Source organism: Oryzias melastigma, linkage group LG7 (assembly GCF_002922805.2).
Source record: "Oryzias melastigma strain HK-1 linkage group LG7, ASM292280v2, whole genome shotgun sequence".
NCBI lineage: Eukaryota > Metazoa > Chordata > Actinopteri > Beloniformes > Adrianichthyidae > Oryzias > Oryzias melastigma.
In genome coordinates, this window is record NC_050518.1 from 32085378 (window position 1) to 32101680 (window position 16303).

The window sequence follows — 16303 nt, forward strand, 5'->3', positions numbered from 1 at the left end:
CTTTCAGCAGCAGCTCGGACAAAGTGCTCCGGCTACGCCCACATTGTAGCGGCGTTTGCGGTGGTCTGCTCGTTATGTGGATCATGAAGAATGAAAATGAGTCGTGTGAAACATTGATTGTTTTATCATCTGTCAATAAAACATTGTTGGTGTATTTTCTAGCAAAGGCGTTTGAGAAATATCTCCGTTCATCGCTGAATGTGTGACGAATGTCGAATATGAAACTAACTTAACCGCTGCTGTCAGGTCTCTGCAGTACCTGGCGTCTCTTCTTCTCTGGTGTTCTGGAGTAACCCGACCATAATGTTGGATACGGATTTTCCTCCGTGTGTACTTTATCCACAAAATGAAAGATTTAAAATGTTCATCCACATCCTTCTGACTTTATCCTCGCCCGGTAGACGGTAAAATCTGTACCGAGGAGGGCAGCTGCACTCCCTCTTCGTCAGCAGCCCATGTCCCACAAAACGCTCCACAAATTTACTTTAGTTTGGTTGTTAGTACAACCACGAGCGGCAAAACATGCGCCTGAACTGCGCAAAGACATTTTTGAAAACTTTGAGGGATTAAGTAAAACACGCTAAAGCTAACAAAACCGCGACTTTCAGTGGAAACAAATAGAGCCGTGTAACTTCCGGTTGCTATGCCGGAAGTTGCACCCATAATTCATTTTACATGAGAGGCCCCCGGAATAAGATCAATACAATCCAGTAATATTAGTGGCATTTCCATTGCAGGCAGAGAAATCCTCTTGAGTCAACTGGCAGATGACACAGCTTTATTTCTTAAAAATAACTCACAAGTTCCAAGGTTCTTGAAATTATTGAAACTTTTTCAAAGGCTACTGATCTTTATCTAAATTTAAAGAAATGCGAATTATTTCCTCTTAAAAATTGTGTTTTACCCTCAATAAATAATATTGTTGTCAAAGAAAAGGGAACATATTTAGGTCTACAAATAACTAAAGATCAGAAAGACAGAGAATTCATCAGCTTAGACCCTATGATCAAAAAAAGCACAAAATAAGTTCAATCGTTGGCTCCAAAGAGATTTGTCATTAAAAGGTCGTCGTCTTTTAGCAAAAGCTGAAGGAATTTCAAGGCTGGTTTATGTCGCATCCTCGCCACTCGCCACAAAGACAGCTTCTTCCCTCGAGCCGTCACTCTGATGAACTCTTGATCAGTCACAGAGTACAGAACACAAGATGGGAACTGCTACACCGGAACACTGTTGTATATATCTTTATCACTCCTGTTTTTCCAGGTGTGTATACATATATATATATATATGTATATATCTTATTATATTATTTTTTTAACCTTTTTTTGCATAAGAGCACAGATCACTGGAACCAAATTCCTTTTCTATATCCTGTACTTGGCCAATAAAGCTGATTCTGATTACCCCGCAAAACACTTTTTTACAAAGTTTAATAAAGATATTGATTTTAATCATTCTTTTTGCCAAGTGTCGCCTGAAACTGCGCCTCATGTTTTCTGGTATTGTACATTCACGTGTTCATTCTGGAAATACTTTACATGTTTTATAGCAACACACCTATGTTCAAATCACAAGTTATTTTATGAACACATTGTTTTTGGTTATTTTGTGCAAGAAAAGGTTGATTCCAAAAATATATATCTGCTTCATTTATTGATAATTATGGCTAAATATTATATACATAAATTTTAAAATGCTTACAAAAAACAGTTATGTTTTTCACAAAGAAATGGTTTTGTATATTAAAAATATTTAATCCTGTACCACAAAAGCTGTTATTACACCTGTTTGACTTAATTTTTTCATTTTTTTTGTATATGTTTCCTTACTTTTCTCTTTCCCTTGTTACCCCTGGCAAGTTCAAATTCATCCTCTGTAACTCTCAGTATTGGATCATTATATGGAATGTATTGTANNAAATGAAACACAGAAGTGGGGGGGGGTTGTTGAGTCCAGTTCGTTCTTATACAGTCAATGGTTAAAACTCTTATGCGCTCTACCAGCGCGAGTAATAAAGTTTAGAAGAAAAAAGTTGGCGCTAACGGGAAGTGACGTAATTTATATGTGCGTAGCGACTCCCATTATTAGGCTGAGGAATAAATGTGTTTTTAAAACGTCTAAACCGTGATTAATCATGATTGTAACTATCTATCGGGTTACGTCATGATGCAACATGATTTCCTCGCTGCTCATTCTCGGTGAGTCTCGGTGCTGAAAACCTCCTGGACCGAAAGCGCCATCGACGGTTCGGCTCAGGCCTTTACGGGTTCTCCTGTGTGCTCTGCTCCTCAGTTGGGTTGGTTTCGGTCCTGTCGGAACCAGCGTCCAGCTGCGGGGAGAAAGAATTCAGATCCAAGGACGGATTCTGCTGCCCGATGTGCAATCAAGGTACTGAAGAAAGAAGAGAGGTTGCCAGTTTTTCCGGACAGAGGCGCCTCTCTTCTCAGAGCGGAAGTGTGGCCGTGTCTGCTGCTGCCCTAAAATCACCTCAACTTTCTGACTCGATGTGAAAAAACTCAGAACCAACAAACAACACACAAACTCATGTTTAATCAGATATAAACATTTTTTCTTTTGATTTATATATAAACATTTTTTTAGTTTCGTAAGCGATGCGTTCAAGTCCTGTCGGAACTTTAGATTACGTAGTAAAAATACAATTTCTACATTTACCAACCAATCACAGTGAAGCTGTTGGACTCTGTTCTTCACGGCGGCAGGACTTTAAAGCTCCATCAGTGCAGAGATGCGTTCCCAGTGAAGAAAGCTCAGGCAGTGTTGCCAGATAGTCTCACGGTTTTCCAGCCCAAAAGTAATCAGAAAATCGCCGCAAGCAGCAAAAAACCGCCCAACCCTTTGTGACCGGGGGGGGGGTTGTTCTGAAGAAAAAAAAAACTCTTCATATATTGAGAGTCACCTACACAACCATTTCAAAAGAAAAAAGATTGTTTTTTACCCGTTTAATAAATAGTGTTCTCTTCGGGCTGCAGATGGAGAGACGGCAGCGAGCGGCTGCTAAGAGACCGTCTACAAAGTGCAAGCTTCCAGAGAAGGCCATTCTGTAAAAGTCAATAACCTCTCAGAAACAAACAAATATCGACTTTTGTGTGAACTACTGATAGAGATTCGTCACCATATTTGTGCTACAATAAAGATTTAGAAAAAATATATATTTATTTTATTATTTTGATTTTAACAATTTTAATGGATATCAAGCATGAAAAATATGCTTAATAGCTCTAGGAATATTAAAGCTAGAGTCACCAAAATTTCTGCACTGACTAATGATGAGTTTACGGGTCAACTACAACAAAGATTATGGCAAAGATTTATTTTATTAATTTGTCTGATTTTTTTTTGCACGAGTATGGATCATATTTAGTCTAAAATGCTTAATATCTCTAAAGATATTAAAGTTAGAGTCACCAAACTTTCTGTATTGACTATTAATGAGCTCGTTGTTCTACTACAACAAAGATTATGGCAGAAATTTACTTTTTCATTTTTTTGGTATTTGTTACACGGTTTTCGATCATATTTGATCATATTTGGTCTAAAATGCTTATTAACTCTGAAGATTTTGAAGTTACAGTTACAAAACTGTCTCTACTAACTAATCATAAGCTTACTGTTCTACTACAACAATTACGGCAGAATTGTTAAACATTTCTAAAGATTTAAAAAAGGGGATTTTACAAAATTAAGACTTTCGATTAAATGTTACTTGTATGTTTTGTTAAAGACATATTAATTCTTGCTGACTAATACTACTTGTTTTTGAAAACACAATACTACAGTTTCCAAACCTTTAACTAAAGCTAACGTTTATCATGCCAGCCCACTACAACCAACATTTTTTTTAAGTCACTATTTTGCACGATCGAAAATCATGTAAAACATTCCAAAAAAAATGAATAAAGTAAATTTCTGCCATAATCTTTGTTGTAGTAGAACAACGAGCTCATTAATAGTCAATACAGAAAGTTTGGTGACTCTAACTTTGATATCTTCAGAGCTATTAAGCCTTTTAGACCAAAAATAATCGAAAATCATGTAGAAAATTCCCCCAAAAATGAAAAAAGTAAATTTCTGCAAAAATCTTTGTTGTAGTAGAACAATGAGCTCATCATTAGTCAGTACAGAAAGTTTGGTGACTCTAACTTTAATATCTTTAGAGATATTAAGCATTTTAGACTAAATATGATCCATACTCGTGCAAAAAAAATCAGACAAATTAATAAAATAAATCTTTGCCATAATCTTTGTTGTAGTTGACCCGTAAACTCATCATTAGTTAGTACAGAAAGTTTGGTGACTCTAGCTTTAATATTCCTAGAGCTATTAAGCATATTTTTCATGCTTGATATCCATTAAAATTGTTAAAATCAAAATAATAAAATAATTATATATTTTTTTCTAAATCTTTATTGTAGCACAAATATGGTGACGAATCTCTATCAGTAGTTCACACAAAAGTCGATATTTATTTGTTTCTGAGAGGTTATTGACTTTTACAGAATGGCCTTCTCTGGAAGCTTGCACTTTGTAGACGGTCCCTTAGCAGCCGCTCGCTGCCGTCTCTCCATCTGCAGCCCGAAGAGAACACTATTTATTAAACGGGTAAAAAACAATCTTTTTTCTTTTGAAATGGTTGTGTAGGTGACTCTCTGTGTTGATACAAGACGATTGAGATCCTTGCTGTCATATTTGAACGTTTTTCTGAAGAGCTATTGAGCCCGGAAGTGCGAATCTGTGAATATCTTTCTAACTTTACCGAACTACATCATCCGGCCGTGGAGGTGGGTCTGGATCTGGATTCATCTGTAACCCCCAATGTTTTTAAACTCCCAAGCGATCAGCCATCACATCAGTCGCATCCACAATCACGTGGTCTAGTTCGTACTAATGTTAACTGGTTTTGCTTGCAACTGCTCACAAAACCTGAGGTTAACTTTTGATTGGTGGTTATACCTTTCAAGCGATGCGATTGTCTCCAGCGTTTATTTTCAACGTGAAGAACATCTTCCTCACGCTCTTGCTGCGCTGAAATGAATGTGCAGGTACATGAAAGGTAGAGGGGGTCCTCCCCCAATAGAGTTTTGTAATAAAAAGTAAAAAAAAAAAAATGTAAAAAGGGCAAATTTCCATCTGGAGTGCTGCAAGATATAAAATACAAGAAATATCTTTCCAGTAACTTGCTTTTCTTGCTGTCCGCTCTCTCAGTTTCTCTGTGTCTGAAGGTCTGCATTTCTAAACTACTTCAGTAAGTTTTTTATCCCTTTCAATGCTAAAAGATATTTTTTTTGGGCCGAGTTTTCTGCGTAGTCGCGTACTCCAATCGCTGAAATACATTCAAGTTAAATTACACGATTCACCTGCTATTGCACACTGGGTGTAAAATTCCAGTTGTGTGTGACGTCATTAGCAGGGCTCACATTTCACAGCGACTTAAGCGATTTTGCTCCGATGGCCGCGCGGCCACAACGACGTGAGCGATTACGAGTCGGAAGTATAAACCAGCCAAGACAGGACTACTGTAAACACACCACTTAATTCAATTCAATTCAATTCAATTTTATTTATATAGCCCAATATCACAAATTCAATTTGCCTCATTGGGCTTAATATGGTGATCATCACGCTAAAAAAATAACTGCAAGTCCCTCCCACACCGAGCCCCAAGCTTTTGAACACATTTATTGGCAGGCGAGGCAGCAATCCCCTCAACAACGACAGAGCCCAGGACCATGAAGTGTCTCCTCCTGGTGCGTTCACTGAGCCTCAGAACATAACAGTGTTCCTCATTCCAGGTCCTCCAGAGCCGCCACCCTGCCTGTTTTCCATCTCTTTGTGTACTGCTTGCTGCTGATTACCTGGACCAGGTGTGTTCATTCAATCAGAACATGGAGACATCTGACTGAACGAATCAGCAGCTTACAGGGCTTGGAGATCGGGAAAACAGGCAGGGTGGCGGCTCTCGAGGACCTGGAGTGAGGAACACTGACATAGAACATTAGTGGAAGTCCGATCGCCACCCAGCTTAACTAAGTCTGCTACTTTTTTATGATAAGGAAATAAAAACCGCCCAAAATATGCCTACCCGCCCAAAGCCATTTTTGCCTGCCAATTCAGAACCAAAACCGCCCAATCTGGCAACACTGAGCTCAGGTCTGGTTTCTGCTCCAGTTAATAGTTCTGAGCTGCAGGGGGCATGGCTTAAGAAGTGGATAGGCCTCAGCATCAGTTTAAGTTTCAGAATCAGAATAGCTTTATTGTCATTGTAAAGTATACAACAAAAATTAGAAGCCTATCTATCTGTCTGTCTATCTGTCTGTCTGTCTGGCTGTCTGTCTGTTTGGTAAAAACAAAAAAAGGTGCTAGGAAAGAAGGAGACTGTCCTCGTTTAGAGCTGAGACAGCTCTTCAATATATATTCCTTTAGATAGTTCAATATATAATATATTATAATCACAAAAAAGCTTCAGGAAATATTTTAAACCAAGAAACAAATAAAAGTAATTTAAAATGAATTCAGTCAAATGAGAACTTGTTGCTGAACCATTTCAAGTTTGAGCCGCTGATGATCATTTTATTTATAAAGATTTTTTTTTTTTTTTTAACATTTTATTTATATAGCGCTTTCAAAAGATACTCACAGATGTCTAAATATCTTAGTGAAGGTTCTCATTCATCCAGTTTTTTCCAGTGTCTTGAAGATTAATCATTGCAACTAAAATTAAACCCTTTTTTCTGGAAACATCTTACGGCTCGTCCTGAAGGTGAGATATAGGAACCACTGCTGGATTATGGGACACGTTTGAAGTCCTGCTCTGCTGTATTTCCTCTTCTGTTTCATCATGTCAGGATCTTGTCCATGAACTCGTGTTTGAGTTGCTCATCCCGGTCGGAGCTTGAGCTGAACATGAACGTGTTTTCAAACAGGATTGCATGTGAGCAGAGACTGCACGGAGGACCTGGGGACCAAGTGTCAGCCCTGTCCGGAGGGAACCTTCACGGATAAGCCCAATGGCCTGAAGAGCTGCTCCAGCTGCACTCTCTGCACAGGTACAGCTTCAGCTTCAGCTTCAGCAGGAAGCGCACGTCAGCGTCTGAAACTCTGATGTTTCTCCCTTCAGGCCACGGCCTCTTCACCAGACACAACTGCACCGCCACATCAGACACGGTCTGCTGGGTCGTGGACGGATACTTTTGTCGGGCTCCTGAAATCTCCGGGTGCAGCTTAGCAGAAAAACATTCCCAGTGCAAATCCGGGCAGAAGACGAAGGAACCAGGTGAGTCCTGCACCTGTGGAGACGTCCTCCTGCAGGAGAATCAGCTGAAAGTGAGGTTTTCTTCCAGGAAGCAGCACAGCAGACACTGTGTGTGAAGATTGTCCTCCCGGCTCTTTTTCTGTGGACGGACTGAACTGCACACGGTGGACAGAGTGAGTCATCTTCATCTTCATCTTCATCGTCCACGTTTGAGCCTGAAAACTCCATCTGCAGCGTCAGGATCCATGAGGGATGAGCTTTGAAACACATTCTTTAAAAAAATGAATCCAGGGAATCTCAATGTTTGATTTTTCTAAAAGAACTTATTTGTATGTTGGAGCAGAAAATGATTATTTATCTCCAACAAACAATAATTCTGTCCATCACAGACCTGTTCCTTCTTTTTACCATCACTGTTTACCTGCACTAGTATCACCAGATTGAACTGGTTATCTTAAAAAAACGACGAGTTAGGGACTCCCCAAACATCAATCTTTGACGCTGGCGTCCTTCAACCAAACGTCGATGTGGGTCGAGTTGGAATGAGAATGTTTTGGGTTCCAGGAATCACTGGAAACGACGATTCTGTACAGAAATGGAAAATACTCTATTTCATAATGATGCAAACTCTCATTTTCTGTAAAGTTTGCTTTGGTTTCCTGATATGAGCTGAACTTTATGCTGCAGGTTTTTCATGTTTCAGTTTTTCTGATTCTTGCAACGATCTAAAACTGTTTTCCTTCAACAGATGTTCTGAGTCTGAAAGACGAGAGAGAGACGGAAGTTCAGTCAGTGATGTGGTTTGCAGCTCAGCATCAAGAAATCATGTTGCCTCATGTTGTTCCTTTGGCCTATTTTTATTATCACTAATTATTGCAACTTTTATAAAAGGTTTGTTGGAATCCTGTCTATAATCCAGATTAACTTTGAATTTACTGTTTGTTACTCACTGTTCTAACACACAAACCTTTCAGTATTCCTGTTCACACAGAACTAAACAAGAACCCACAACGACGACTCGTTTCATCTCTGAGGAACTTTCTGCCTGAAGACGTTTGAACTTCATCTACAGTGGAGGCTCTTAGGACAAAACTCAAAACTCATTTTTAGCTTTGTTTTAAATAGCTTTTACATTTCCTCATGTTGTCATTTGATTATAAATTTTTGTATTTGTAAATTTTTTTATTTTTGTTTGGGATATTTTATTTTTTACTGTTATTTCAGCCCAGTCTCAGTAAAATGCATACATATGCCACGATTTGGGAAATACCGTGTATAATATACGCCAAAACCGGTTTTTGCGTGCATATAATACGCGCGGTCCTAAACGTGTTAAATCTGTTTTCCAGGTTTGACACGCCCCCTGGTGGAGGCGTGAGCATCACAGACAGCCCCACAAATGAACAATTTGCTTTTCTAATCCTAACCATAACCGTAATCCTAACCTTAACCAGGAACGACGTCATTTAGAAAAGAGCCGGAGGATTTCTGACCACGTGATCAAAACGAAACCTAAAAACTCGTGTATATTGTACGCCGGCGCAACCTATTCTCTACCATTGCGTATCATATGCACGCAAAAAGTGTGTTTGGCGTATATTATACACGGTATTTCAGAGTGCAAAGTCGTGGAATATGTACGTATTTTACTGAGACCATGTTGGTTATTTTTGTCATTTGTTTATTTTTTGTAAAGCACTTAAAGGTTAGGGTTAGAACAGACGGACTAAAGGAGACAGAAGTTCATGAAATCAGAATCTTAAAAACCTCAAGACCTCTAAGTATTATCAAACATGGCTGTGGAGCAGATACACAGCAGTTGGCTTCGATTGGAAGATGGCAGGTTTGGTTTCTGTCCTTCCCATCCACGTGTTGAAGTGTTGGTTTACACATCTTGGAGTTTTTTATAAAATAAATATTCCACAAACAAACAGCAGCAGAGCAGTTTTCCAGCATTAACCAGCATCTACTGACATTTTTGCACTAAAGTAGACATGGACATTTTTCTAACCAACCATGTTTGTCTGCGTTTTACTAAAATAAAAACTGTTCATAGAAACATTCTTCAGTCTGTGTGGATTAACACCTGAGAACGTTTTTCATAATAAAAGCATTTTTTGTCGTTTCCACTTTAGTTTGTTCACAGTCATATTTGCAAATGAGGTTCAACATGTTTTTATCATTTTCTGTTTACGTCTGTAGTTTTACATCAGAATTTTCTCTGAAGAAGCTGCAGCAGCCATTGAATGTAAAAATAATGGACTGAGCAACCACTGAGGTCCCCCATTGGAAATGCACTACCTCCTCTCCTCGCGAAAGTAGGCCGCCGCTTTCACCGTCAATTCCTGAAACGGATACCGCCATTTGCAACCCATCTTCAGCGATTGGTCTGAGTCATAGCTGAGTCATCGAATCTACAGAAAGTACTGTCGCCAATCTGTAGTGAGTTTATTGTGAGTTTCTGCCTCTTTCCACGCCTCGACCATGAGACTGTGGATGTAAACAGCTTCTACTTTAATCACGGCGGAGAATCGTACAAGTCATTGTTGAAGCCTTTGAGGAAGAACCATTCCAACATTTGATTCTGTCAGCGGTCCTTTGGGATTTACTTACATTTATTCCTTTTTGTCGAAATAAAAGGAGCATTTGGGTGACGCTGCTGGAGAAATGCGCGTGTCCCTCTCGCACGAGCAGCAGCGTTACTTCACATGCAGGTTTACAGTCTGATCAGATGCACGTGAGAAGCGCGTTCAGCGGTATTTAAAATAAATAACCATCCTAACAAGAGAACAGCTGGATCTTTTTATCTGTTTGAAAATACGACCAGGTCCTTTCTAGTTTGTCTCGCGCTCCTCAGACGGCTGCGTCTAATTCAGGCTGAAGCTGGAAAAGTGAAGAAGATGAAACTTTGGTTGGTTATTTTATAATTTATAAGCTACAATCAAAACAGTGAAATAAAGAAAAACGTTAAACGAACGTTAAACAAAGAAAAAAGTCCAAAGCACATAACCTCAGAGTGAAATCTATTTCTACAGAGTAAATCCTCATCTAAAAATGTCGACAGCATGCTCCTCTTGTTGTTTTAAACTGCTGCATCGGTACATTCCATTGAGGAAAACAACAGTAGGACAATGATTGGTACATTGTTGAATTGTAAAGTAGGTGTTAAAAGGTCTTCACGGACCCATTGATGAAGTCTGCTCCCATTGGCTACCCGTCATCTGTCAATCAAACCCCCCAGACGGTCGACGTCAGACCCACAAACGCTTATTGAGCCATCTGATTGGTCAATTTATAACTCTAATAACTTGTGATAATGGAAAAAAATCTTTAAAAAAAAATTAGGATTAGAAAAAAGAAGTTAATCAGAAAGCAGCAGAGGAAGAATGATTATTCTGAGATATAAAATGACTGAGAAATAACTGTCTGTTTCTCAATGTAAGTCAATGGGACTTTGGCCTTTTTGCAACCCAGTGGTACTTCCTGAGAGCAGACTGCCCCCTGCTGGTCACACTGGGATGGGGGGGGGGTTCCATCCATCTATCATCCATCTATCATCCATCCCTCCCTTCCTTTCAGGATCTTGTCAGTTACTGTTTGGTGAAGGCCGTTTATAGTGAGAGTCTGCATTAGTGAACATGTATCTGCTGCAGAGAAGAAGAAAGAAGAAGAAGAAGAAGAAGAACCCTGAAGGTCTTCATGGGCCGACAGATATTTAATCATCTGTGAGGAAACTCTCATCACCAGCAGGAGAAACTCTGAAAAGGTTCCTTTAAACATTCATTTAAATTGTTTTCTTTTTCTTTAGTTCGTCTTTTTTTATTTTTTTATTTTATTTTTTTTAAGGTTCATTTCATTTTTATTCATTAATAGTAAAAACATACAATATAAACTTGAGTTGTAAACTCAAACATGATGTAAAAGTGGACAGAAAGAAGAAAAACTTATTTTGTCTGCCTCTTTTAACAAACAATAAATCAATCAATAAAAAAAGAAAGATTCAGATACACAAACATTCGGCCGATTTAGTCCAGTGTGAAATGAACATCATACCTCCGGGATGAGTAATTGTTATTTGTTTTAGATAGTTTTATAGTCATTGATTAAACTGTTTTTAATGTCGTTTTTAATAACTTGATACCGTTGCAGCATTTTTAATTTCTACGCTCAATTTATTCCATTTATTAACTCCATATACTGATACACATCGTTCCTTCAGAAGTATTCTGTGTTTTGGTTTAACAAATATTTCATGAACTTTTAGATTAAATTTACTTTTTCTTTTCATGTATATTTTCATTAAATTAGGAGGAAGGTATTTCATATTTAATTTATACATTAATTTCAAAATATTAAAGTTTATAACTAGGAATGTCCCGATCAGGTTTTTTTGGGCCCGATCCGATTCCGAGTCATTTGATTTTGTGTATCTGCCGATACCGAGTCCCGATCCGATACTTTTATAAGACATTTAAAACATGAATAAATTAAACAAACAGATTAGTGTTGTCCCTTATTTATATTTCAATAACCTTCTTTTATCATTAAAAACTTAAATAAAACACTTCTGTGAAGTAGCTTTAATAAACAAGTAAAAATACAGCAAATATAAACTAGGAAAAAAATACAATTTTCTTGTTATATAAGTGATAATTAGTCATGTGATAAAGTTTAGTGACTTTAGCTTTAACATCTTTAGAGCTATTGAACATTTTTGACCAAATGTGATTCCTGTCCTCATTTAAAATTCTTAAAAATAAATTATGACTTTGTTTTAGCATAAAATTTGATGAGTGTTCATGAATAGCTGATATCATTATTAGTTTTAATTTATTAGTTTTATTTATTTAGTTATTTTTAAGATTATGTGCTTCTTTTTTAAGTTCTTAAGACATCACATTTTCGGTTTTATTACCACAGTAGTTAATTTTCTTAACTGTTATTTCTCTGTCAGATAAATAAAACAGGCATATCAAAGGACAGCTCGGGTCCTAAGGAGTTAAATCACGGCGCTAGCATGTAGCAGTTAGCAGCTGCTGTGTAGCCATCTGTCTGCAGCATGAAGAGCTTCACATTAAAAAAAAAAAAAAAATACTGTCTTTTTCTGTTGGAATACCTTTAGAGGTTGTTGTTTGAGTTAGGACAAACCAATAGAGACACTTGCTGTCAGTTTAAAGCGTTTTTAAAAGAGTTATTGATCCCGGAAGTTAGCTTTCTAGCTAGCCTTATTTACGTTAGCCCTCTACATGAACTGCTGCTGTTTTCTGCTGCGTTTTCTGGTAATGACATTTTGTGATCTTTTCATGACATGCAGACTTCTAGTGGAGTATTTATCCGGAGTGATAAGATGAAATATAAAGCTCTGATCATAATGAGAATAAATGAAATATCCGATCCTGATCGGACAAAGGAGTCCGATTCCGATCGAGTCCCCAATCACGTGATCGGCCCCGATTTCCGATCACGTGATCGGATCGGGACATCCCTATTTATAAGATCGTAAAGTTTGAATAGTTTTAATTTAATAAATAATGGATTAGACGGGTCCCTATAATTACTTTTTGTAATAATTCTTATTGTTTTTTTTGCAATATGTAAATTGGATAAATATATGTTTTATAAGTTGTACCCCACATTTCTATACAGTAGTTCAGGTATGGCATAAAGGAATTATATAATAGATATAATGAGTTATTGTCTAAGAACCATTTTACTTTGTGTAATTCTGCAATTGCTTTTGCTATTTTGGATTTGATGTGTTAACTTGTGATTTCCAAGATAGCTTTTCGTCTATAATTACTCCTAAAAATTTTAATTCTTTTACTCTTCTGATATTTATTTTATCTCTGTTTAATTCAACTGTATTATTTGTATTTCTATTACTAAATATCATAAAATATGATTTGTCACTATTTATTGATAGTTTATTTCCGTCAAACCACGATTTAATTTTTCCTAACTCAGTCTGCACCACCTCCATCATATGTTCAATATTGTCTCCCGTATAATAAAAGGTTGTGTCGTCTGCAAGTAAAATGGAATTAATTTTTTTGGATGTTGAGCTTAAATCGTTTATATAAATGATAAATAGTTTGGGGCCAAGGACTGACCCTTGAGGTACACCACAGGTGATATGAGATAGATTGGATTTGGTGTTGTTTATTTGTACGTATTGTTGTCGATCTTTTAGATAGCTAGCTATCCATTGTAGGGCCAGTCCTTTGATCCCGTATTTACTGAGTTTTTGAAGGAGAACCTGATGATTTATTGTGTCAAATGCTTTCCTGAGGTCTATGAAAATGCTGATGAGATGGTTCTTTTTGTCAATCGCTTCTGATATTTCTTCTGTCAATTCCATTAATGCCATTGTTGTTGAATGTTTTGCTCTAAAACCGTATCGACTGTTACATAAAGTATTTTCTTTATTCAGGAGTCTGTCTAGTCTGTATACATATAAGTTTTCTAGTATTTTGGAGAACTGGGAAAGCAGAGATATTGGCCTGTAGTTGGAAAAAACATGTTTATCTCCATTTTTGTAGAGTGGTAAGACCTTGGCAATTTTCATCTTGTCTGGAAAGACTCCTAGTGTAAAAGATAAAGAATATATATAGCTTAAAGGATGTATAATATAATCAAGTATGTCTTTATCAGTATTATATCTAGGTCGTCACAATCAGTAGACCTTTTGTTTTTACTCCCTTTAACAATATTTTTTATTTCTTCACTAGTTACTGGGTCTAATAACATGATGTTTGAATTATTCTTTATATTTGAAGTAATATTATAGTCTGGTTTGTTTGGAATAGAGTTTGCCAAGTTTTATCCAACATTTACAAAATAAACGTTAAATTCATTTGCTGTTTTATTTATTTCATGGATTTCCATTTATCCATTATTAAAATAATTAGATACTGGTGGGCCTGTTATATTCTTTTGTACAATACTATGTATTATTCCCCATGTTTCCTTGATGTTGTTTCTGTTTTCTTCTAATAATTTACTGTAGTAATCTTTTTTATGTTTTCTCAATATTGAAACTAATTTATTTTTGTATTTTTTATATCTATTTTCAGCCTCCACATTTTTTAGATTTAGAAAGTACTTGTATAAAGTATTTTTTTTCTTGCATGTGTTTTGGAGTCCTTTGGTCATCCATTGCTTACTTGTTCTCTCTTTTATGGTTATTTTCTTTATTTTGTAGTTTTTTTCATATAGACCGCCAACGATTCTTATAAAAGAATTAGAAGCCAAGTTAACATCTTTAACATATACTTCCTCCCAGTTTTGCTCTTCCAGGTCTTTTTTAAATGCATCTACTGCTTTTTGGGATCTATCCCTTATCATTTTTTTCTGTTTTAGTTTGAATTTTAGTTTGATAGTGCTTATGGACTGTGAAGATTGGTAAATGATCACTGAAGTCCGTCATCATAATTCCACTTTCGATGAGTTCTCCTGAGATGTTGGTAAATATATTATTTTTAAATATATTAGTTTGAATAATGGTTTTAATGTACCCTGAAAACAGCAGTGGAGCTATGAATTCTGGGAAACATTCACACTCTTCAGATCTTCTGCTGTAAAAAGGTTCAGCACATTCTGCTGTTTAAGATTTAATATCACTTTTTTATCCACACCCAGCAGCCAATAAGAATCGAGTATTCACCCAGACCATGGTATAAGCTTTAAATATCATTACTTAGAATTCTCCTGACAGAAGACTTTAGGCTGAATCTCAACATTCAAAACTGTTCATTCTTTCTGCAGCAGCAGAAACGCTCAGTAACTCTATAATTTACTTTATTTCACCTGCTTTGCTGAATAGTGACATCTGGCGGCCAAAAAGGGCAAATGCTTCATAATGTCTGGATTTTTCTTGTGCTTGAAGGCATGAAAATGAGTGACTTAACGCGGGATTTCATCAGATCAAAAGCTCAGAATCAGTCATGAATCTCCACCCAGATTTTTTTTTGTATGAAGTAGAAAATAAAATGAGACAGCAATGAATTAAATAAAGATGGGTAAACAGACAGCAGATGTGTTGGTACTATAGTGCAGAGGTCTGCAGCATGCAGCTCCGGAACTACAAGTGACTCTTTGATTAAAATACAATGTTACATTTTGTTTTAAAGTAACTGTAAAGGAAAAAGTAAGTAAGTAGTAAAATTATTCAACTCATTCACAAGCGTTTGAAGGATCCATAACAACAGTAGCTATAATTCTCCTTCAATCCGTTTGTAGTTCATCAACGTCATACTGACTCATTTGGGTTTAATTTTGAGCTTCATTTATCACAGAAAATAAATGTATTAAGAGTAAGTATAAACAGAATTATAACTCACTGGATTATATTTGATCAAATTGAATGATTTAAAGTGATCCTCTTGGGTTTAATAAACGGTAAGGGTCACTTCATTAGCTCTGATTTAGTTTTTGTTGGTTATATTTATGAATTTGTGCTTCAGAAACAGAAAAATAAACATTTTTTCTTAAATATTTGATGACTTTACACTTCCTACTGCATTTTCTGTATTGGCATGATCCTATAGTGCAGGCCAGGGTGTCATTTATTTTGAAAGCAAGTCATGCAAAGCTCTGTCTAAAGTTATTAACGATTTCATTTTTTTTTCTTTTTAAAAGCTATTTTATCTTCATGTTCAAGTTTTATTTATTTAAAAAATGCAATATTTTATTTAAATGTATCATAAAGCATAAAGGAATGTAGCAAAAACATGAATATAAATCAGTATTTTATTTTTCTAAAGGATGAGTGAAGACTTTGTGGCTGCTAATGGCTTTAGGACTTTAGGACAAAACTTGGTTCTGAAAATAGAATTATGCATTTTACCTTGAAAAACACACTTCAGGTTTAAAGAATGTAAGACTTCATTCAGCATGTTGATGGAAAAAAAAAAATAAATATTGTACTCAGGTGCTTCTAGATATTACAGTTTAAGGAATGAAAAATATAATTGATACAGAAATCTTTAAAACGTGTATTTGTATATAGACAGATTAAACATTGAACACAAGTTT

The 16303-nt window shown here is 36.4% G+C and overlaps 2 protein-coding genes across 7 annotated transcripts in view; one reads left to right on the plus strand and one right to left on the minus strand.

The window, feature by feature from the left end:
* Window positions 1-16303, minus strand: part of LOC112140035 (paired box protein Pax-7) — a 629290-nt gene that overhangs the window by 489438 nt on the left and 123549 nt on the right. The gene's annotated exons all lie outside the window — the stretch shown is intronic.
* On the plus strand, window positions 1949-8498 carry LOC112141327 (tumor necrosis factor receptor superfamily member 14). 2 transcript variants are annotated; one of them, XM_024264436.2, is made up of 7 exons: window positions 1949-2198; window positions 2293-2388; window positions 6942-7064; window positions 7136-7291; window positions 7359-7443; window positions 8019-8161; window positions 8262-8498. In XM_024264436.2, the coding sequence occupies exons 1-7, from the start codon at window positions 2174-2176 to the stop codon at window positions 8327-8329; spliced, it is 696 nt and encodes a 231-aa protein (XP_024120204.1). In that variant the 5' UTR covers window positions 1949-2173; the 3' UTR covers window positions 8330-8498. The 2 variants fall into 2 exon arrangements, with proteins under 2 accessions (XP_024120204.1, XP_036068890.1); XM_036212997.1 differs by having other exon boundaries at window positions 1953-2198; window positions 8245-8498.